Here is a 23,587-nt window from a genome sequence, read left to right as displayed (position 1 = left end):
GAAATAGTGTAGAGGAATGAATAGCTGGATTCTGGTGTCCCAGGCTAAACCCCAAACGATGCTACTTTTGTAGACCAGAGGAGGAGATGCATAAATGCATGCTTCACACATCCCACTCTAACTTTCTTACTGTGGTGGTGACTGTCCATAACTGACAGCACTGGACTGGAATGAAAGGAGCAGGGGGAAAGCATTACGTAGGTGTCTTGCTGTTCTTAGCTTTCAGGAGGTTACAACAAATGGAAGAGGGAGAGTTTGCCTGATTCCCACACCAACTTGGAGTAAATATTAGTCTCTAGAGATGATTTTTATGATTTTAAATTCCTGGTTAGAATTGGGAAGCACTTACTGAGCATCACCCATGTGACTGGGAACCAAGGTTGGCTGTCGGAACCCAGCAGCACGCAACACAGACAGGCCCTTCCTGAACTGGGCATGGAATTGAGAAGAGAGGTCTGATCAATTATACTTTATTAATTGTAAAAACGCTAGACCAGTGTTATGATAGGGCACTTCAGGGTGTCAGGACACAGCAAGGTGACACAGCCCATGGCTGTGGTAAGGAGGCCTCCCTGAGTATGCAGGTTTTAATTGTCTTATAAGTAGTACTTGGATTATTGCTTAAAATGTGCCCAGTTCCCATGTAGTTCAACAGCCTGTCAGGTGTGATAGGTAACTGGTTGTCAAACTCTCCCAACTCCATGCCCTTTCCATGTGATGGTTTTCTGTTTTTCCATTCCACTGTTCAGTAGCATGCAGTATGTAATCTTTTCTTAAAATCTCAATGGACTCAACAGACCTTATTCCTAATCCATTCCAGATAAAACAGAATTATGAAGGGAATCAAAGTATTTCCATGTTCATATTCGAAGGGAATCTGTTTGATCCCTAATATAAGATTTTTATACATTGCTGTGATACTAGGTCTTAGTGTGATACCCCCTTGGAGCTCCAATCTAACATTAATTCTACTCATGGATCATTTTGGTGATTAAGAACGATCACTGAACTTGGAGTCAGAATTTAGATTTAATTTGACTTAGTGAAGTTGAATGTAATGTTGACTGAAATTCACAGTCTTAGTGAGTCTGTTTCTCCATTTGTAATTACTGATTATTCTTTAATTCTGATGTTTATTAATAAAAGTAAAATGGAAAGAATGATTGTAGTTATACACTAAATATTTTAATAGAAATAGTAAAATGTTATCAGTAATAGCACTATAAGCATGGCTAATTACTGTGTTAATATATAATAATGTGTTGTGACTGTAGACCTCTGTACTTTGTATACATCTGCATGTTACAGAAGACTTGCAGATTGCAGAAAGTTGCCTCATATACTGTGTTTCCACAGGGTCCGTTCACTAGCATTGAAGCTGTTAGTTTGTCATCTTACCAGGGAGGAGGGGGCTGAGAGAAAGCGCCCTGCAATGGATGCCAGAGTTCTCGCCAGAGCTACTAACTTATTTATCGTGAAAAAACCTATCGAACTCAAATTGGATGACAGGAAAGAGCTGATTATTAAGGTGACTTTTGAGTTTATTACTATGTGGTTGTTTGATACGGAACAGATTAATTTCTTGAGTGTCTACCAAATGCCAGGTATTAGTCCCTTTTCATTTAGTACATACACCACACATGCAGTGAATTTGAATAGTGTCTTAAGTACAACATAAGGCTAATTTAGTGGAAAGAAATTTTGTGATGACTCTTAAGACCATATGTCACTGACATAAAGCTATTTAGAATTCTTGTTCTCATGTTGGAAATTGTCTACAATAGCTTAGAAGGAAAAAGTTCCTATGATAAAATTTTAAGCCTCTTCAGTGTAAGAGGAAAAAATAATATAGGAGTAAAGGCAGTTTCTCTTTTCAGTGTAGAGCAGCCCCCTAAGCCTGTGGTAGTACTGTAGATCCACGTGGAATAGAATTGAGGCAGGATAGTAAGAAGCTAGGAAAATTCCTTGGCAAGTGAAATGGGGAAACAGACAGACAGCTGATTCAAATTGGCCCTGCCCAGCACCCTGACTGCCCCCCTCCCCCCGCCCGACACAGTCACTCCCTCAAGCATTAAAACCTCAGGACAATGAGTTTCTGATTGGCATCAAATAATCTTAGGAACAAAGCCCTGAGTCTGTTAACCACAGAGACAGTCTTAAAATGGGAAACACGTTCAATGTTGTTTCAACTTGAGTGTTTGGTGCCGTATGACAGCCATGGCAAGAGGATTGGAGAACCTTCCCTGGCCACGCACCAGGTCCTGTTGGGGACTCCCTGAGTCCTACGCACTGGTGGTCCCTCCTGTGTGTCCTCAGTGTGGTGGGGAGGAAGGCCAGGAGTGGCCATTCTAGAACTGTCTTGTGAGTACATAGGGCCAGCAGATAGTGGGTGGGAGAAAGGAGGAGTGTTGTCTTTGTTCTTCTCTTCTCCTTCTGAGTTCTGCGAGCTCAGACCTGTCTTAGCATGAATGTCAGTCATGGTCTGGTATTGGGGTGACTTTGTTTTAGTGCTGGGCAGCAAGTCCCATAGGGCTGCCTTCTTTGTGGTCTCTAAGTGGGAGGAAAGGGACAGGGCCAAGGGAATTGCAGCTGTGGGCTTCTGGAGCAACAGAAGTCCTGAATCACGAGTCTGGACTGCTAATCTCAGGGTTGCCTGCTCCTACCTGCAGGGATGTTTTCCCTGAAATTCTTTAGGCAGTTAGTGGTCAGGAATGACTTCCTAGCAAAAATATACATTAAGTGGCTCATTGACAGGATGGCTCTTTGTTTGAGGTCCTAAGTTCCTCCCTGACCTAGCACATTATTGTTACATATTGACATGTAAATATGCCATTTATTTAAGTAAGTTGACTTTTTGAGCTTTTGTTCTTACGGTATGAACTATAAAATTTTCTTGGAGAATTGGAAGTAGATAAAAAAAAAATTTTTTCTTTTGGTTTGCAGTTGGAGACTGTTGAAAAGGTATATGAAATCTTTATTTCAGATGACATTGACCTTGTTCTGAGAAAGTCAGCTGCAGAACAGCTCGCTGTGATCATGCAAGGTAATACCTTTGGTTGCTGTGTTGGGTTGGCAGATATTGGTTGCTGCTGGGCCTGGTCTGTTATTTTTATAGCCTTTGAGTTAAGAATGGTTTTTACATATTTAAAGAGTTGTTAAAAAAAGTGTAGGACACACTATATGTGGCCAGAAAAGCTTCACTTATTACCATCTAGCTCTTTATAAAAGTAGTTTGTTGACTCTGCTCTGCATTATCTTTATTTTACCTATAAAATGTCACTCGATGGAATTAACTTCTAAGATATTGATCTAATTCCAACAGTAAATTGCATGTTTCTTTCTCAGTTTACCTAGTATATGGTAATTTTATTTTGTCCCATCTTTCTTAGAGAAATCAATCAAACAGTACTTTGTGGGAGGGTAAAATAATAATGTCCCGTAGCTGTATTTTCTTTAAAGGCGTATTTTTTAAAAACACTTGTAAAATATACAGTTAACTTTGTAGTGTTGTTAGTCTATTCTTTGGAGTAGTTTTTTTCTTTTTCCCAATATGTGACATCTGTAACTTATCTTTAATAGTTGAAAGAAATGATAACTTTGTACTTACATGAAAAGGTTTTTACTGAGTGGGAAGATGGGGCATGGTTAATATTTCTATCCTGGCATTAGTGGGAACTGGGTGAGAGGAATTTGAAAAAGCATACACAGCCTGTCTGTGGCTTTAATAGCGGTAACAACAGACTCTAGAAAATAAGTCCCTACAAATGTGGGGAACCTGGACAAAAACAATTCAAAAACTTTTAGAAAGTGATTTTTTAATATTATTAACATTTCAAAAATATAATTTTGGTATGCACTGTGTTGGGGTTTGGGGGAGGGGGGGCAGTGGAAACTACTTTTTCAAAAAGTGGCAGCTAAAGGTAGTTGGAGTGAAAACTAATAGTCCAGTATGAATATGTATATTTGTTTCTCAGTGTATGTATTCATTGAAATTATAGGAGAACAAATTAAAAAAAAATTTGCAAATTGTTAAATACTTGTAACTAATCTATAAGCAAGTAGATTTTTGGAGCCAGTAATATCTCGTGTGTGTCTGTGTGTGTGTGTTTGTGTCTCTGTGTGTGTGTCTTAGTCTGTTCAGGCTGCTATACTAGGATACCATAGACCAGATGACTAATAAACAATAGACATTTGATTCTCACAGTAGTTCTGGAGGCTGGGAGTCCAAGGTCAAGGAGCCAGCAGATCTGTGTTGGGTGAGGGCGTGCTCCCTGGTTCATAGACAGCCTTCTCCCTGTGAACATCTGCAGAAAGCTTGAGGGAGCTCTCTGAGGTCTCTTTTCTCAGGGCACTACTCCCACTCTTGAGGGCTCCACCTCCACGACCTGATCTCCTCCCAAAGGCCCCACCTCTTAATACCATCACATTGGAGATTAAGTTTCTACATATGAATTTTTGGGGGACATAAATATTGAGTCCATAGTAGTGAACACATGTATATACTTATTGAAAAGTAGTTCATATTCTTTGGAAATATATAGTGTATATTATAATCCCTTTTATATTTGCTATTAACAATTTGAGGTTAGAGATCTTATTAATAGAAAAGTGATCATGTTGTAAGCCATATTTATACATTAACTTGTGAAGAATTCTAAACATTTTGAGTTAATGGACTTAGAGAAGGAAAGAATTGTCAATGAAACAATATAAAGACAATAATTTGTCATGTGCAAATATAAGGATTCATTTGTATGCATAAAATTCTAGTACTTTTCAGAGTCTGAACTAGTTAATTTAATTATTCTTTTCTAACAGGTTTATTTTTTACAGTTCAGGAGTCAGATCTGCTTGTTACTTAATAGTTTTAAAATTGTTCAGAGGTATATTAAATAAAAAACTTAAAGTTTTATCTTCTAATTTTAATACCAGGTGTCAATATTTTTAATAGTTTGCAAGTTATATGGATATCTGTTCTGTGTTATTAAAACTACAGAAAGTGCTCTTTAACTTTTAGTACTTTTTTTTGTCTACAGATATTAAAATGCATGCTGTGGTGAAAAAGTTATGCTTAATTGACAAGATAATTGAGTATTTAAATGAATGTGTGGGTGAGGATGGTGAGGTAAGACTATTGCACAGTAGACATATTTTTACAGATTGGTATTTTTGTTAATCAGATCTTAAAGTGAATTCAGCTGAATTTGCGTAAGTCCTTGGAGTTTAAGTCCTAACACCCATTACCTTGTTCATTTGCTTATTTCTAAGAGTGGGACCTCTGTAAAGAAAAACTAGTCTTAAAATTTCTATATGATGTATAAGCCTGAGTATATACAAAGCTTATTTTCAGTGGAAAATAATTCTTAATATTTGTTTGCATTTTTGTTTCACACAATTTTGATAAAGCATACAATTTAGAATGAGTAATAATAAGACTATAATAAGATAATATAGAGTCTGTTTTAGCTGTTTTAGCTCACCTTAGAATTAATGCACATAGAGTAACTGTGTGTTTCCTTCTGGCCAGCTGATAGAATGTCTGATCCAGCCCAGCCTCACGCTCCTGAGGAAGGTTCTCTGTGCGGACCCAGGCGCCCGTGTTTCCCTCGCACAGCAGGCTTCTCTGCTGACCCTGCTGTTCAGAGGTAAATGGGACACATTCTGCTAATGGTGAAATCAGTCTTAAGCTTTAAGTGATATTGTTTAACTGTAGGAAACATTTACTTTCCATTTAACTTACAGAATAGCAAACTTTTTAAATCACTTAAATCCATTGCAATAGAAAGTGTTCAGTGCTTTTGTGGAAGCTTCCTGGTAACCCTGATACTGTGTAGACTTTGGAGCTGGGAGAGGCTGACGCCTTCGATTGTTCTGTGCCCATTGATGGAGCTGTCCTTTGGAGCTCAGACAGTACCTGTTGTCTGTAAAGAGAGAGAGCTGGGCTGCAGTCACTACTGCCTTCTTTCCAGCATCTGCTTCCTTAGCCTTGTTTGTTTATGCCTTTACATCCTGAACCTTTGGTGTGATATCTGATTATGTCGTTAAATTGGCATTAAGGGTGGCTTGTAATGGTCAAGACATACATATCAAAACAACACTAGCACAAATACAACATTTTAAAGTCAAAAGTCCAAGTTCTATGATTATATGTTTATAGGAAAGGGCAGATATTGAGATCTTTCAATGAGCAACTTTAGCTAAACCTTTTAGACTTGGCAAACCTTCTTAGACCCTGAATCAGTTTGCTTCTGATGAACTGAAAGTGGCTTGTGCCCAGTGAGTGGGTATGGTTCCTGCACCAGCAGCATCTGTGTCCTCTGGGAGTCACAGGCTCCTCCCACACCTACCAAGCAGACACTGTTGTCACAGCCTCTTCAGTGGTTCTCAGCCTTCTGGCCCTTTAAATACAGTTCCTCATGTTGTGACCCAAACATAAAATTATTTTTGTTGCTACTTCATAACTGTAATGTTGCTACTGTTATGAATCGTAATGTAAATATCTGATATGCAGGATGGTCTTAGGCGACCCCTGTGAAAGGGTCGTTCGACTGCCAAAGGGGTCGCACCCCACAGGTTGAGAACCACTGCTCTAGGTGATGCACACACACGGCACATTAGAGGGTCACTGTGTTAGTAATGTCAGCCAATCTGTCAACGCTGCCTTCCTCTGAGAATGGCATCTCTTCCCTTCCAGTTAAGATATTTTAAATTTGAAGTTCATCCTTTCTAATATTTCATAACATTATGCTTCTTTTATTTCTTAGTTTCTTTGATATTTCATGAAGATTGTACTGTGGTGACTGAAGTTGGAGCATTATTTTGTCTCCTATTATTTGATGAAGTATCAAAAATGGATATGTGGTGAGTGTTAAGACTTAGAAAGTTTTTTTACTCACACTTATTTATCTCAGGTTTCTGATGCAATCTTATAGCAACACATAGACATTTCTAACTTATGAAGCTTATGCTATCCATGGTAGATATACCTCGGATGATTTTGGGTTTGAGTAAGCAGTATTAAAAAACCCATTGGGCCGAAACCGGTTTGGCTCAGTGGATAGAGCGTCGGCCTGCGGACTGAAGGGTCCCAGGTTCGATTCCGGTCAGGGGCATGTACCTGGGTTGCGGGCACATCCCCAGTAGGAGATGTGCAGGAGGCAGCTGGTCGATGTTTCTCTCTCATCGATATTTCTAACTCTCTATCTCTCTCCCTTCCTCTCTGTAAAAAATCAATAAAATATATTTTAAAAAAAAAAAAACAAAAAAAAAAACAAAAAACCCATTGGTTCAAAAAGTCACCCTGAACTTTTATTTTTGAACATTATGAACTACAAAATTTTAAATTACTGCAGTAATTTTTTTTAATAATACATTTTTCAGTACTCTGAATTTTGCATGTTTTTCTTTAATATTCTATTGTTTTAAAACCTTTGGGAAGATGTTTAGGATGATAATATCTGTTTACCACTGAGCTTGAGCAGGGTCAGCAGGAGAGGGTACCAGACTCATCTGCCAGTCCAGCACCTGCATGGTATGAATCATTTATCATATGGACTTCTAAAGAAAAGCAGAATTTATTCTTCATAAGCAAATCCAGGAAGTAGCAAATTTGTTAAAACTACACTAAATGATAGAACCAGTTGCACCTTGTGAGTTAAGTTTCAGTCAGGGCAGTGAGACAAGCTGTATTGTTTGACAAAGCTGTGGTCCACTCATCTGTTTCCTCTTGTGTTTTCTTTACAAACCAGGTGTGTTATTCCTCCCAGTCAACCTGCTTCGCCATCAGTCTTCAGTTTGCCGGTTTCCATTTTTAGAAGGTGACATATTTCTTTCTTTGTTGTTCTTGAAGGAGAACTGTTGTTACAGAAATGGACATCAGAATCTGTCAGTCTGTCACAGTTTTCACCTAGCATTTAAACCGTGTGACTTACAGTGTTTGAATGTTGCCTTCGCTGTGTGCTTGGAGAGGTCAGTGAATGTACCTCTCCAGATGTTTTTACAGAAAAGTTGGAAGAACTAGACAGTGAACACTGGCATAACTTCCAGCCTAGATTTAGCAGTTGTTAACTCATGGGCCTCTTCTCTCTTACTCTCTCTCATATATTTATTTATATGTAATTTTTTCCCTCCTATCCCATTTGAAAATAATCTTCAGACATACTTTTATTTCCCTCCTAATTATTCTAGCATGTACCTCCTTAAATCTTAAATTAAGGACATTTTCCTACATAACTACTGTATATACAACATACACACAGTATATAAATTATGAGTATTGTTGATAAATTTTTCCAAATACGCCATGTAGCTACCATGCAGATAAGATAAGGAACATTGCCAGCAATCTAGGAAACCCCTTTATGCTCCTTCATTACTTTCCACCACCCACACAGGTAATTCTATCTTAATTTCTGTTACTATATGTTATTTTTGCTGGTTTTGCACTTTATAAATAGGGTATATTCTTGTGTTCAGCTTCTTTTGCTCCACGTGGTAAGATTTGCCTGTCGATCATTTGCATTGCTCTCTAGGGTTCAGTGTAAGAATGTGCAGCAATGAACTTGTAATTCTGTCATCGATGGGCATGTGCTTTGAGCACACATGAGTCAGAGGGTATTTATGTTTAGTAGATGCTTTCAGACAGTATTCCATGTGGCTGTAGTAGTGTCTGTTCCCAGCAGCAGTGTGAGTGCCAGCTGCTCCACACTCTCACCAGCGTTGGTATTTGCATCACCTACTCTTTTTTTCTTTGTGTAAGAATATTCATAACAACCCTAGTCATTTTGGCTCAGTGGGTAGGGCACTGGCCTATAGACTGAAGAGTCCCAGGTTCGATTCTGGTCAGGGCACATGCCCAGGTTGCAGGCTCAATCCACAGTAGGGGGTGTGCAGGAGGCAGCCCATCAATGATTCTCTCTCATCATTGATATTTCTATCTCTCTCCCTCTCTTTCCTCTCTGAAATCAATAAAAATATATTTTAAAAAAGACTGTTCATAACAGCTTTGCTGATAGTAGCCAAAAGCAAGAAACATTCCACATATCTAACAATAGGAAGAATTGATAAGTGACTGTGCTACATTCATACAATTGTACACAATCTGTGGAAACTATTCTTCACACAACAACGTGAGTCTCATAGACCTAATGTTGAGTGAAAGAAACCACAAAAGGGCATATATTATAGATTCCACTTACTTAAAGTTCTTCAACAGGTAAAGTTGACCTTTGGTGAGAGAAGTCAGAACGGTAGTTACCTCTTGGAAGAAGGTAGGGAGAGTAGTTAATTTACAAGAAAAGGAGAAAAATAAACTTTTTGAGATGATGGATATGTTCTGTATTTTATTCTGGGTGGTAGTTACACATGAATACATATATAAAAATCCATCAGGCTGTAAGGTAAGTAAATTATATCTTAACAAAACTTATTAATTTAAAAATATCATTTCATAGCTTGGTAGATATATTACATGTAGTCTAATTTTCACTGTCGTATAATATTCTGTTGTTAGACTCTAGTACAGTTTGTTCCTTTTCCTGTCAGAGAGTATTTGGGTTGTTCCTGTGTTTTTGCTGCAGTATACACTCCTCTAAACAGTATTGTATATGTCTCCTCATATATGTGTGCAAGAATTCCTCTTGGACACATTCTTAGTAGTGAAATGTCTTGATTGTAGATATCACCCACTCTTCATGGTCTTCGGGTTTGGCTAAATAATAAAATACACAACTACAGTAGGTCATACTTAGAGTGAGATGACATGTGTGGTGCTGGGAGCTGTCTTGGCATAGAAGCCCCATGTCCCACTAGAAAAGATGATCTCTGCTCAGTGTGCCCAGGCCTGCTCTCCAGGTCCCCACAGCATGTCACTGAGCTACAGCACTCGGGCGCTCAGAACTGTGGCTTCCCGCTGTCCCACATCTCCCAGTACCGATGCAGGGAGTCATCCTCACTCTCTGCAGAGCAGCTTAGTAAGATTGTTGACATTCTACATCTTTTTGGTTGTCTGCTTGTCAGGAGCCAGAGAGTTTGCTTAAGACCATATTTGTCCACAGGGGAAAAAAAGGGCTTTGTTATTCCTTTACTCATAGTAATGTTATTTTTAAAATCATTGCCCATCTGGTAGATGTGTAGTGGTTCCTAAAACTGGTCATGATGTAGTACCCTTTGCTTTTTATTATTTTCTTCCTTCTACCTTCCTTAGGTTTAATTTGCAGTTCATGTTCTAACTATTAAAGGATTGTCCTTTGATTGACAGCCTCACTTCTTTTCCTTTAGTACCAGTCCTATCAAGTAGACTCCTGTTCTGGGTCCTTTCCACTTAGGCCCTTGAGTCTTTTACTACTTTCTTCTTTCTGGCACAAAGAGATGTCCCAGGTTCACCTTCGATTTCCCTGTCTCAGTCCTAGCATTAGCCATTTCTCTAAGGAGCCCTGGTTACTTTTGTGGAAAATTCCAATTTTTAAAAAGCATTATTTCTACTTAAATTATCAATCTGATTTCTATATAGAGAACTCTACCTTAGCCTCTTTTATTGAGATGCATGAAATGAAAAAGCACACAAAATTTCCCTGTAGAAATCTTACCTGATTGTATTTATCTAACATTAGTCATAAATACATGAATTAGGGATTTGATATATGTTTTATTAGCAAAATTATTCTTTAACATTTGAACGTGCTAGGCATTGCTGTCCTGTTAAACACTGTTAAATTAACATTGATTGGTTTAAGAGATGTATATGGCTGTGAATCTGTTTTTAGATCTAAAAATATTTCTGGGTTCTCTTGGTAACACACAATGATTAAGTGTATTGGTGTTGCAATTATGTTCGCAAGTGAAAACATAATTCTGTCAGGCTGTGATTCTGTCACTTAGTGGTCATGGTGACTCATTTTAAATATCTGTAAAATGGGTATCACATCGCCATGGCACATAACTGAATAAATGGTAGATACTGTACAGTGTTTTACATAAAGTAGGCATTCATGTTTAGCTGAACACCTGTTATGTATGGTTCACTGTAGCCATAGGGCTTAGTTTCAAGGGGCATTAGTTACACCTGCAGACAAGGCTGATACAATATGGAATATGGTAAGTCCACAGGAAAGAGTTTACTATAGTGGTTTTGGGAAGTTAGAACAGGTAAAAGAATAATTGGAAACTGATCTCTGGATTGCTGTAGAATGGGAGGCACAGAACTAGCCATTGTTTGTGGCTCATTCTTTTGAGAGGCATTTAAGAACTTAAAATATTTTAATTATTTGTATACATTTTTTTTAGGTATCACCTACCAGTACATGTACTTGGCCACCATGCTGTGAGTCCTTACTCCATAGTGTTGCCGTTATCTGCTGATTGTTTGGCCTTGAAGCCAGTCTCAGACATGCTTCGAATAGCTTGGAACCTCTCATGGTATCATGGGACTGAGAATCTGTTGAAGCAAATGAACTCTGAAACGAAAATCCAAGAGTAAGCTGTTACATTTAGTTGAAAAAGTATTTACATTTACCTAATTAGTTAGGTTTTATTTTTCCTTTCGATTAAGTAGGTTTTTTTTTTTAACTTACTGTCATCTGCTCCTGCTTTTGCACTGAAGATTATAATTTTTACTTTATTTTAAAGATTACATTACGTTGTTTATTACTTTTTAAAAACTATCACACAAGGGAAAAGAAAGAGCACCTATGCTGTTTTAGAGATTATACAGAGTTGTTTTAGTTAATTGATGTAAATCACTAGGAAAAGTGCTCTGGATCAGAGTAAAAGGTCAGTAAGTATATGTAAGAGTGTTGTCATGACTGTGATGATGATGATAATTGCTTCTGAATATCTTACTGTTCTAATCTGTCAGTTCTTCCTTATTTGAGTGAAAATTACTTTATGGTTGTGTAAGCAGGAAAATGTCAATGTAAATACTTAGGATACTAGTATAAAAGCCTAATATTGGCAGATACACACCGTATTTTCTTTGGGCTGTGAGTCAACCTTTAATTAAAAGAAAATGAAAATAAAACAATTTTTTGGTAAGAGTTTATAATAAAAGTGAGCTTTTATTTAAATAGCTTTATGTCACGATTTCTTTTTTCAATTTGTATAGATTCTTAGACACATTGAAGTTATCCTCAGAGGACACCCTTACTCTGAAGGTGACACACACAGCCAGTGGCCTGCAGGACTGTCTCCATGCTGTTGTTCAGGCTGCCGCCCATAGAGAAGTGAGGGCTGCTGTCACCAGCATGAGTTTTTACTTTCTGAATGACAGATTGTCTTTCAAGGGGGGCGATAGCCCATGTGGGGCTGCCTTGAAGTTCTTGGCTTGGCATACCGCACTAAACAGGTCAGTGTAACCTCAAGTCTACCCGGTGCAGAGACCTGGACTGAATTGTGTTTGGGTCCATCTCCATACCTTTGAAGATAAGAGCATGTATTATGAGAGAAATGCTTTTATAGAAAGAAAAACCTCAGGATTTTTGTCACCTGCAATAAGTATCTAATAACAGCAAAAGAGAAAAAAATATATAACTGAATCACTGAATTTTAGAAGGAATTACTAATAAACTTACAACAATTTTAAAAATATCCTTATCATGGGAAATTTTGTTATCTTATAAAAGTAAATGACTAGGCTAAGACATGAATGAACAAACAGAATGTTTATTCCTGCCCGTATTATAAATAACTCAGGACATCAGTGGGTTGGTGAATAGGTTTGGTACTCCTGTAGCAGACTGGTTTATTTTGTTTTGCCCTTTCTCCCTCCCCCCCATAAGTATATGATCTAATTTTTCTTTTTATTGTGAATATCATGAAGTTGATAGCCCAATGTGCAAGTCCATTAGTAGCTATGGGAAAGGCTCTAGCTTGTCAATATAGCATGTTTAACTGGCAGCAGATGGTTGCAACAAGACTGAGAAGCAGTGATTGGCAGAAGTTTTATATTTTAGCCCATGTGACTCTGGTACTAATGTTGTGGCCCCACCCCATAATAAAGAAACAGAATTTCCTGAGGATGAGGCCCAGAAATCAGGATTTTAAAAAGATTCCCAGATGATTCTAATGTGCAGCCAAGGTTGAGAACCACTGCTCTAGTAGAACATGGGTAACTTTCTCATTAAACATGAAGTTTGCTAACTCCTTTATTTAGGTCAGCTGTCACGATTTATTTTGCTTTTCTGGTGGCATGCTGGAGCCAGCCAGTACTGCCTTGTGAGAGCTGATGCTTTACATTGTCTGGAGTTTTGCAAGTTAGTTGGTTTAAAGAGAGCCCCTCTTTTTTTTTTTTTTTTTAGGTTTTCATTTGTTTATTTTCTTTTTTTTTTTTGCTTTCTTTCTTTTTTTTTTTTATTGCTAAAAGCATTACAAAGGGTATTACATATGTATCCTTTTTTCCCCCCCACCCTTGACAAGCCCCTGCCCTCCCTTACCCCCCAGTGTCTTATGTCCATTAGTTATGGTTATATGGATGCATACAAGTTCTTCGGTTGATCTCTTACTCCCCTCCCTCCTGTCCCCCAACCCTCCCTGGCCTTACCACTGAAGTCCGACAATCGGTTTGAGGCAGCTCTGCCACTGTATTTATTATTGTTCAAAAGTTTGTAATGGTCTTAATTATCCATGAAAGAATGAGATCATGTGGTATTTTTCCTTCATTGACTGGCTTGTTTCACTTAGCATAATGAGAGCCCCTCTTTAACATAAATTATGTAAACTTAGAATTAAATATGTTAATGAAAATAAAGGTAATGATTGTACAAGTTATTACTTCCCAAGTGTTGTTTTACAACACTTCACTATTATCTCTGCTCAATTCTATTTGTACCTATTACATCTATGATATAGAAAGGCTGCTGTGCATGTCTCCACAGCTCTGTGTCACACTGTGGCTTGCAGTTGGCCATAGGGGTATTTACACTATGGAAATGGGCAAACACAACAAATCAGCATGCCACTTCTCAGCTGGATTGCTAAATATTTATCAACACCACTTTAAGAGCTAGAAACCATAATTATTGTCTTCTTTGTTACAGGTTTTTGCAAGTGCTTCCTGCTTGCATTGAAGATGAGAAACTGCTAATAGATATCATACATTTTTTAAATAAGTTATTGAAGGAGCAAAGAAAAAATTCATCAGTGGAACTTCTAAACTGGCTTCTAGAATTACTTCTTAGACCTGTAAGTGCTGTTAAGGAATTTGGGTTTTAGGTGCGACAAGTGATTTATTTGAAAATCATTAATACTATATTATGGAAAAGTAAAATATTTATATAGCCTTGCTAAGTGAAGTGCTACTTATGTTGTATTAGAGGGCTCATAGCAACATGGCCTTCTTGATGTGGTTGTGACCAGTTGTATTAAATTAAAAGTCTACAGATGAATTGGACTTTAAGTCTTGCTGTTTATAAAACCTATTCTCTTGGAGTTTTCTGCTGCAGCTGTATTTTCAAGTGGGGATCTTGGGGTGGGGGGAGTTCAAATAGGGATGTGAGAGACAGGGAGCCAAGCTAGATAGAGGCAGTAAGGGTATGTGAAGGAGAGAACGTGGGAAGAGTGAGTGCAAAGGTGCTCAGACTTTAATGTAAGTTTATCCTAAGGAAAACTTGCCAAGAAGCTAGCTCACTATGTACTGTTGGTTTATATGTGTGTTTTTTTTCCAAACACCATATGAATTTACTTAACCCTGCAAAAATAAACCTTTTTGCAAGTAATCACACAAGTAAACCCCCACATAAAATTAGAAAAGAGGGCCTAAACTGATAAAGAAGATAGTAGACATTATAAGACACACATATTTTAGAGAGAGTGGAAGGGAGAAGGAAAGACAGAGTGAAACATTGATGTGAGAGAGACACATCGATTGGTTGCCTCCTGCACATGCTGTGACCAGGGCTGGGGATCGAGCATGCAACCGAGGTATGTACCTTTGACTGAAATCATACCTGGTAGGTGGTACCCTTCAAGTCCACGGGCCAATGCTCTATCTACTGATCCAAACTGGTTAGGGCTATTACAAACATTTTAATTCTAAGGCACTTTAGGAATTTGTTGCACCACTAATCTATATTTTCAAATAATGATACTTTGTTAATATATAAAAGAGCCTAGAAATGGTGAATTTGAACACCTTTCTTGACAGAACGAGTTTTTGATGGAAGTTTGTAAAAGTGGGACCATAATTTTTTTGGGGGTGGCTATTCAGAACTACGCTGTGTATATCTCTTTTTTGGCCACTTTCACAGGCACATGTGCATGCAGAGTTCATGCGGGGGGGCATTGCACATTCTACTGTTGTAGTTTGCTGATGGGTGGAAAATTGGATATGATGGATGGAAACTGTGTGCTTAAAGAAAATGAACCATCATTTCAGAAATTGTTACCTTTTGGAGGTCAGCAGTGACACAACAATGACCCAAGTAGTTGGTTTAACATTAGGATTGACTACTAATGTCTAATGACAAAACCTTCAGGTAGGATTGAGCACTTGAGGTTACTAGGTAGAAACATCTATTCTGCTCTCTTTTGTGCTTGAGGAGTAGTAATTCACCCTATATTTTACAAGTGATGCTGCTGAGGTTCACTGAATCTCAAAGTTAACATGTGAATCCAAGATAGGTTATAAAGGGAAAAAGTATCAGCAATTTACTAGTAAAAACAATTTATAAGTAGAATGTGATTTTTTGAAGGAATCTTAATTTTAGGTTATACATACTATATCAGTATAGTCATATAAAGTTATATTTTACCAAGATGGACTTTGCATTCAAATAACTCGTTCATTTTGTCAGTGTGTATGGGAGTTGGAGGCACTGTGGGTCTAAGTCTGCCCTTGGTTATGTGGGGCTAAGAATACTATAGAATATATATTTATTTTTATGATTTTATCAAATGCAAATCTTGATGGTTTTATTCATATACTAGTGACCCGGTGCAAGAAATTTGTGCACTCTGGGGGGGGGGCGGGGGTCCCTTAGCCCGGCCTGCGCCCTCTCACAGTCCAGGAGCCCTGCGATCGATCGCCCCAAAGAGGTAAGCCCTGCTCACCCGACCAGGGCTCCGCAATGGATTCCCCCCGCCCCCTCAGAGGGAGGCCCCGCCCACCCGCTGCAGCCCACCAGTCAGTGGCCTGGGTCTCCCTCTTTGGGGCAATCACGGAGCTCCCCTATTGATCAGTCACTCGGCCACTGCAGGGCGCTCATGGGGCGATGGTGGTCGTCATCCCCCCTCCCCCGCCAGCCAATTGCATTGCACCCGCCTTGGCTGGCCTGGCACCAGTGCGTGTCATAGCATGGTGGTTTGGAAGGTCGTATGGATGGTCATTCTGCTCTTTGGTCATTCAGTCAATTTGCATATTATGCTTTTATTATTATAGATGAAACATGAAGTTCTAGTTATGTTTCATGTACTTTTACTGGATCCAAATGAGGCAGTTCTTGCTTAAGATGAAAGGAACAAGTGGTAGAAAAAACTGCTTAGGTGTGAAACAGTAAATTAAAAGCAAAACGTCTCTCCCCAGTTCTTTCCAAAGGCTCTCAGTTATATTATTTGCAATTGTGTGTACCTGATTGAAGTATACTCTACACCAGTGATGGCGAACCTATGACACGCGTGTCGGAGGTGACACGCAAACTCATTTTTTTGGTTGATTTTTCTTTGCTAAATGGCATTTAAATATATAAAATAAATATCAAAAATATAAATCTTTGTTTTACTATGGTTGCAAATATCAAAAAATTTCTATATGTGACACGGCACCAGAGTTTAGTTAGGGTTTTTCAAAATGCTGACACGCCGAGCTCAAAAGGTTCGCCATCACTGCTCTACACGCTACATATGTAAACAACTTAGAATTTTCTTCATTTCTTATTCCTAAAGAGAATGTGGTTATTTTTGAATTGAATTCTTTAGGTGAAGGATTTTAGAACAGCAGTAATTACATTTTGACTTTATCTCTCTTTGTATGTTGTATATGCACTTTGAGTGACATAATGCTGGGAACAGAATATTAACTACCTTTGCAGTAAAAAGGTTCTGAGATTAAATTCTTGTTCTGCTAATTCTTATCACTTTGGACAAATTACTTGACCTCTTTATAAACCTCTGTTTGCCCATGTGTAAAAGAAGAAAATGCAAGTTTTCTACTTTAATCAAAAAGTTAAATGAATCTTGTTTTATTTCTTTTTAGCACACTGCCTGTGACATTATAGATGTTTGATAAATACTCTGTATATCAGTTAATGCTGGGGGTCAATGTAATATTTTCTATTCTCTTAATATCATTAGAAGTCCTATTATATTTCTTTAGTTACTTTTTTAAAAATGGAAAACAGGAAAATGTTTAAATAGCATTAGTTTTATTTGTGTATTAGCTTAGGAAGTTGGCAAAGATTACAACAGTAGTGATATCCATACTGGCTGGGATGCTGTGCCTTCTCACACCATGCGGGTTGTGTGTATTAGTACACTTACTGTAGGGACAGTTTGGTAATGTTCATCAAAAGCATTAAACGATTATTATCTTCTGACTCAGTTCTTTCATTGCTTAGAGTTTGTACATAGGACACGATTAGAATTGAGCCCACGATACCACCCAGTGAAATTATCAGTCACTAACTGTTCAGTGGTCAGTGTGGTAAATCATCGTGGTTGAAAAATACCAGATATGAAAATGTTTTTGAAGAAATAATAGTAACGAAGTAAGGAAATGGTTAAATAGTGACTTTTTTCACTTGACCTCAGTTTTGTTAAAAATACAGATTTATAATTTTATTTATACTCACACACGCAAAAAGAGGAGTGTGTACCAGGATGCTAAAAGCTGCTTTCCCTGTGAGATATGATTGTGGGTGGTGCTTGTTTCTCTCATTATGCTTCTCTGTATTTTCCTCAGTTTTCTGGAATAGATATGCTTTCCTTTTGTTGAGATGACATATGAAGCATCCTTTGAGTGTAGACCATCTACAGGAGGTCTAGAGACCCACACCTGCTGGTTAGGTAACACAATTCTCAATTAACCCAGAACATGATGAGCAACAAAAACCTCCATAGGAAACAACACACAGCTCAGCTAGAGAGTAACTATATTCTTTACCAATTTCATTTTTCAGAGTCCAAACCCTCTGTTAGACCTGCTGGTTCTGACAGAGTCACAGGCCCGAGAAGAGACAGATGACTTCCGGACGGCTGTCAGGCAACAGCTCCAGAAGGAACTGATGGCTCTTTACAACACCCTGCTGTTCAGTTTTGGGGCAGTTACTAACAGGTACTTTTGTGTCATTGAAGGTTAGAGACGTGGATAGAGAACTGAATTCTCTTTTGATTTCCAAAGAGTTGATTTTTCATTTGCTTCAAGTTAAGAGAAGGAACGACTTCAGTAATCATTGTGGTGGTCTGTTTTCATTTCAGCTGAATCTCTGTTGCACCCTGATTGCAGTTTCACATGGAGAGTGTTTTGTTCTCTAGGTTTTAGTTCTTGGTCCTCTTTTAATTCTCGACACATCAACCTGAGTGGTCATATCCATTTCTATGACTTTATGAATATTTTTGCATTAACGATTTTCAAATGTCTGTCTCTGGTTCTGACTTCCTTTTTTATTTTTAAAATTAGGTAAGTTTTACTATTTATTTTGATCATTTAAATGTATACAGTTAATGGCTTTTGGTATATTCACAACGTTGTGAACTATCACTAAAGTTAATTCCAGAACATTTTTATTATCGCCCCCCCCCAAAGAAACCCTGTACACATTAAGCAGCCCCTTCCCAATCATGCCTTACCCAAGACCATGGCAACGATTAATGTTCTTTTGTATATGGATTTGACTGCTCTGGACATTTTATACAAATGGAATCAAACAGCATGTGGCCTTTTGTGTCTGACTTCTTCCACTTAACATTGTGTTTTCAAGGACCATCCATTTTATAGCACATGTCAGTGTTTATTTCTCCCTATGACTGAATAATAGTCCATGTGTAGACATACCATTATGGTTATCCATTTATCTGTTGGTAAACAAATGAGTTGTTTCTACCTTGCGGATTTTAGATAGTGCTGCTGTGAAATTCATATACAAGTTTGTGTGCAAACATGTTTTGATTCTCAAGAGTATATCTAGGACTGCTATTTGTGATAAATCTATGTTTAACTTTTTGAGAAAGAGCCAAGCTATTTACCTCAGCAGTTACTCCACTTTGCCTTCCCTCCAGTAGTGCATGAGTGTTGTCATTTCTCTACATCCTTACTAACACTTGTTACTGTTATATCTTTGGAGAAGCATCTATTCAAGTCCTTTTCCTGTTTTTGAATTATTTTGTTGTTGCTGAGTTGTCTTTATATATTCTGGACATTAATCCCTTATCAAATATATGTTGCAAATTTTTCTCCAATTCTCTGGGTCGTCTTTTCACTCTCTTGATAATGTCCTTTGATGCATACAGAAGATTTTACTTTGATGAGGTCTTCCTGTGCTTAAATCCCAAGGCTCTGCTGGAGGGAAAGGCCTGATCCCACACACATGACATTTTATACAAACTAAGGTGTTAAAGCAACCCTGATTCAGCTTAACACCTGGTTAGATCCAAAAGATCAGCCCCTAACTCAAGTCTTGTGATCAAAGGGCAGGCCATTACTATGAGAAGTTATTATGTACTTCGCTTTCACTAGCTCTTTTATACAAATGTTTGATATATAATCGCAAATGAAGTGAATTGTGATGGCACAGAAAAATGTCTCCCATAATTAGGAGAAAAAAGTCATTAGAATAGAAACACATCTATAGATGTCAAAAATGAGAACTTTAAAGCTACCATTATAAATAATATTATTTTAAATAAGCATAATAATTATTAGAGGAACATATGGGGAAGATTAATAAAAATATGGAGAGATGGAGACTAAAAAAACCAAATACAAATTCTGCAGCCAAGAATTACAATTTCTAAAATAATGACTTCATTGCATGGGTTTAACAGTAGACTAGACATAATAAAAGAGAAGATTAATGAATTAAAACACAAGTCAATACAAATTTTACTAGAGAGGGACATCTGGGGCCTTCTGAGGTATTGAGAATGTTTCATATCTTTTTAGTATTTTTTTAAAAATTCTTACCTGAGGATACTTTTTCATTGATTTTCAGAGAGTTGAAAGGAGGGGTGGAGGGGAGAAAGAGAGGGAGAGAGAGAGTGTGTGAGACAGACAGACATCTCTCAAATTGATTGGTTGTCTCCTGCACATGTCCCGACCGAGGCCAGTGATGGAGCCTGCAACCCAGGTATGTGCCCTTGACTAGAAATGGAACCCGAGACCCTTCAGTCCATGGGCTGATATTTAGAGAGAGTGGAAGAGAGAGGGAAAGACAGAGAGAAATATTGATGAGAGAAACACATCAATTGGTTGCCTGCTGCACAAGCCCTGACCAGGGCCCAGGCCAGGGAGGAGCCTGCAAACAAGGTACGTGCCCTCGACTGATACCAAACCCAGGACCCTTTGGTCTATAGGTGGATACTCTATCCACTGAGCAAAACCAGCGAGGGCAAACCTTTCTTATATTTTATTTTTTAAAATATATTTTTATTGATTTCAGAGAGGAAGGGAGAGGGGGAGAGAGAGAGAAACATCAATGATGCGAGAGAATCATTGATTGACTGCCTCCTGCATGCCCCCTACTGGGGATTGAGCCCACAACCCAGGCATGTGCCCTTGACCGGAATCCAACCCAGGACCCTTGAGTCCACAGGCTGGTGCTCTATCCACTGAGCAAAACTGGCTAGGGCTCCTTTTTTTAAAACTTTAGTTTTCTGTGAAAAAAATACATTTTAGTCAATTAAAAATTCAATTTTTTAATGATAGTGAATGATTAAAAGTATAGGTTTAGAATATGTCAATTAAACTCACTCAAAATATGCATTTAATTTTCATTCCAAGTTTTCATTTTTTTGGTGTGACAATACCAATATCCATTTATGTATTTTTCAATTATTGCTGGTATTTTACATTTTATACCCACGATGATATTTTTAACTACTTTTTTTTAACTCTTCTTTTGAGAGGAAATATTTTCTGCCTTTTGTCTTAATTCATACTTTTCTGATACAATATTTGTTAGGAGTCCTCTGCCACCAATAAGATAATTACCTGTTAAGCCCGTCACACTAGTCTTGTGGTTGACTTTTTTCTTCCTTTATGTTCCCAGGAAATGCTTGGAACTTTTTTACGTTTTCCAAACACAGCTGGCTCTGAAACTGCTCCAGTGCCTGAGAGTCACGGATGCTCCTCACTTCTATGGCCTGCCTTCCCTTGAGAGGACCTTACGAGGAATGGCTCATCTCACAGCACTGCCCGGGTGGAGCTCACATTCTCCTCTTGCAAAGCCGCTCGAAATTTGTGGGAAGTACTTAGCAGGTCTCCTGGAAGTAAGTAAAAATAACCAATGACTGTAACAGCAGTAACAACTCTCAAGTAATAGTTGTTTACTGTTTATTCATCACCTCTTGTGTGCCAGGCACGAGTAAGTTTTAAAGATTTTTATTAACAAATATGTAGGAATATTTGTTTTAATTGTGGTAAAATTTACCATCTTAACCATTTTCAAATCTATAAATGGAGAATATTGCATACACTTTACGTGGTTAGTATTCAATTCAGATATGTCAGTAGCAAGTGATATATTTGACCTTATTTACCCTTCAGAGTAACGCTGCTATGAACTTGCTTACATTTGTTTTTCAGGTCATCACTTCCTTTTACGTGGAACGTGGAGGAAATGCCATGTCCTTCATGGGAAAGGGGGTGACAAAGAGCACGATTCTTTGCTTGCTTCACTTATCTCATGAGATGATGGCCGAGGCCCAGAGCTCGGTGAGAGCATTGAGAGCTGCCCGTCTTCTGAGCAGTTGTTAGAAAAGGAATGTGCGATCTCTAATACATTTTGAGCCTATATGTTTACTATATGAAAATATTTCTTTCGACTTTTCTTCTTGGAGACAAAAATGACTTTTGACTAAGATGTTTCTTAGTAGTTGCATATTGCAAAACCTGAATTTTTTAATTTGAAATCTGTTTTGATTGAAATCTACATTGTAAGCTACATTGTTTCTAAATCATGGGGAAAATAGCTGTTCTGAAGAAAAAAAATGGTATATTTAGCTTTTTAAGGTGAAGCTAATATTTTTGTTTGCCTTGTTTTGGCTAAATTAATGAATTAAAACCAAGTCTTAAGTGTATTTTTACTTTGTTTTGATTTTTTAAAATTAAGAGTTATTTAAACTCACTATATTTTATTTTTAGAAACTTCCCTAATGTGTTTCTATTTCTTTTTTATTTTTTACATTTTAGGAGTGGATGCCACTTTGGTTCTTGCCTTTGGGTGGTCATGGTGAAGAGCACACTCCTATACAGCAAGGATTGGCTTGGCTGATTCCGTTGTGGGTGGATCGCGACCCAGAGGTCAGTGTGAAGAAACGTTGAGTTCATTATGGGTAGATAAAAAACAAAGGACATAAAGCATATGCATATACACATTTCTGTTTTCCAAAATGAGACCATTGTAGTGACTATAGTATAGTGATGGTGAACCTATGACACGTGTGTCAGAGGTGACATGTGAACTCATTTTTTTGGTTGATTTTTCTTTGTTAAATGGCATTTAAATATATAAAATAAATATCAAAAATATAAATCTTTGTATTACTATGGTTGCAAATATCAAAAAATTTCTATATGTGACATGGCACCAGAGTTTAGTTAGGGTTTTTCAAAATGCTGACACGCTGAGCTCAAAAGGTTTGCCATCACTGGACTATACCTTCAACTTTATTTAATACCATCTTCGCTTGGGCTGTCATAACAAAATACCATAGAGTTGGGGAAGAGAAGGACTTGAAGAACAAAACGTTATTTTCTCACAGTTATAGAGGCTGGGAGTGTTAGGTGAGGGCTCTGTGTCTTGCCTTCAGATGGCCACCTTCTCATCAGATCAGGACCCACCCTTAAGACCTCATTGAACTTTCATAACCTGCTGAAAGGCCTGTCCTCAAATACAGTCACATCAGGAGTTAAGGCTTCAACATATAAATTTTGGGGGGATATGTTTCAGTTCATAGCACCCCCTCTTCATCAGATTCATTAGGACACAGATTAAAAACAGAAAAAAAGATAGAACAGTGAAAAGTACTAGAAAAACCCAGCTATTTTCAACCAATTTAGAAGGATAGCTGCCAAGTGACAATTGAGTGTCATTTAATAGAATAGTCCCATAGTGCAAAGTTTTATATTAGCAACAAATTTTCTATATGGTTGTCATACAGAGAACTGTACCTTTTTAACATGCACAACTTCATGTGTTTGGAGAAACTATTACATCAATGCCATAAACATATCCTTCACCTCTAACAGTTTCCTCCTGCCTTCTCTTTGTTTGTTTGTTGAATTTTGTGATTAGCAAATGTTTAAGTCTGTTATACAGTACTGTTAACTATGCACACTGTCCATTAATTTCAAGCAAGAAATGATTATATCCTATTATACTAAAAACTTTGATTTACAGAGCTATTATTTGATCTGAACCTAGAGGTTACATTTTTTTAGACA

General features: G+C 37.8%; 1 protein-coding gene across 2 annotated transcripts in view; it reads left to right on the top strand.

The window, feature by feature from the left end:
• Positions 1-23,587, top strand: part of RTTN (rotatin) — a 113,105-nt gene that overhangs the window by 34,816 nt on the left and 54,702 nt on the right. For both annotated transcript variants that reach the window (XM_070420448.1, XM_070420447.1), the window contains exons 18-30: positions 1,357-1,528; positions 2,944-3,043; positions 5,037-5,125; positions 5,528-5,645; positions 6,765-6,861; positions 7,749-7,817; positions 11,284-11,472; positions 12,101-12,340; positions 14,031-14,175; positions 18,105-18,259; positions 21,192-21,411; positions 21,728-21,856; positions 22,334-22,444. In XM_070420448.1, the coding sequence (XP_070276549.1) occupies positions 1,357-1,528; positions 2,944-3,043; positions 5,037-5,125; positions 5,528-5,645; positions 6,765-6,861; positions 7,749-7,817; positions 11,284-11,472; positions 12,101-12,340; positions 14,031-14,175; positions 18,105-18,259; positions 21,192-21,411; positions 21,728-21,856; positions 22,334-22,444 (1,834 nt within the window). The remainder of the gene's footprint in view (positions 1-1,356; positions 1,529-2,943; positions 3,044-5,036; positions 5,126-5,527; positions 5,646-6,764; positions 6,862-7,748; positions 7,818-11,283; positions 11,473-12,100; positions 12,341-14,030; positions 14,176-18,104; positions 18,260-21,191; positions 21,412-21,727; positions 21,857-22,333; positions 22,445-23,587) is intronic.

This window comes from Myotis yumanensis, unplaced genomic scaffold, assembly GCF_028538775.1.
Source record: "Myotis yumanensis isolate MYYU_CA2020_CCGP unplaced genomic scaffold, mMyoYum1.0.hap1 SCAF_7, whole genome shotgun sequence".
Lineage (NCBI taxonomy): Eukaryota > Metazoa > Chordata > Mammalia > Chiroptera > Vespertilionidae > Myotis > Myotis yumanensis.
Note: the sequence above shows the minus strand (reverse complement) of the source record. Positions and strands in the feature narration are given on the sequence as shown.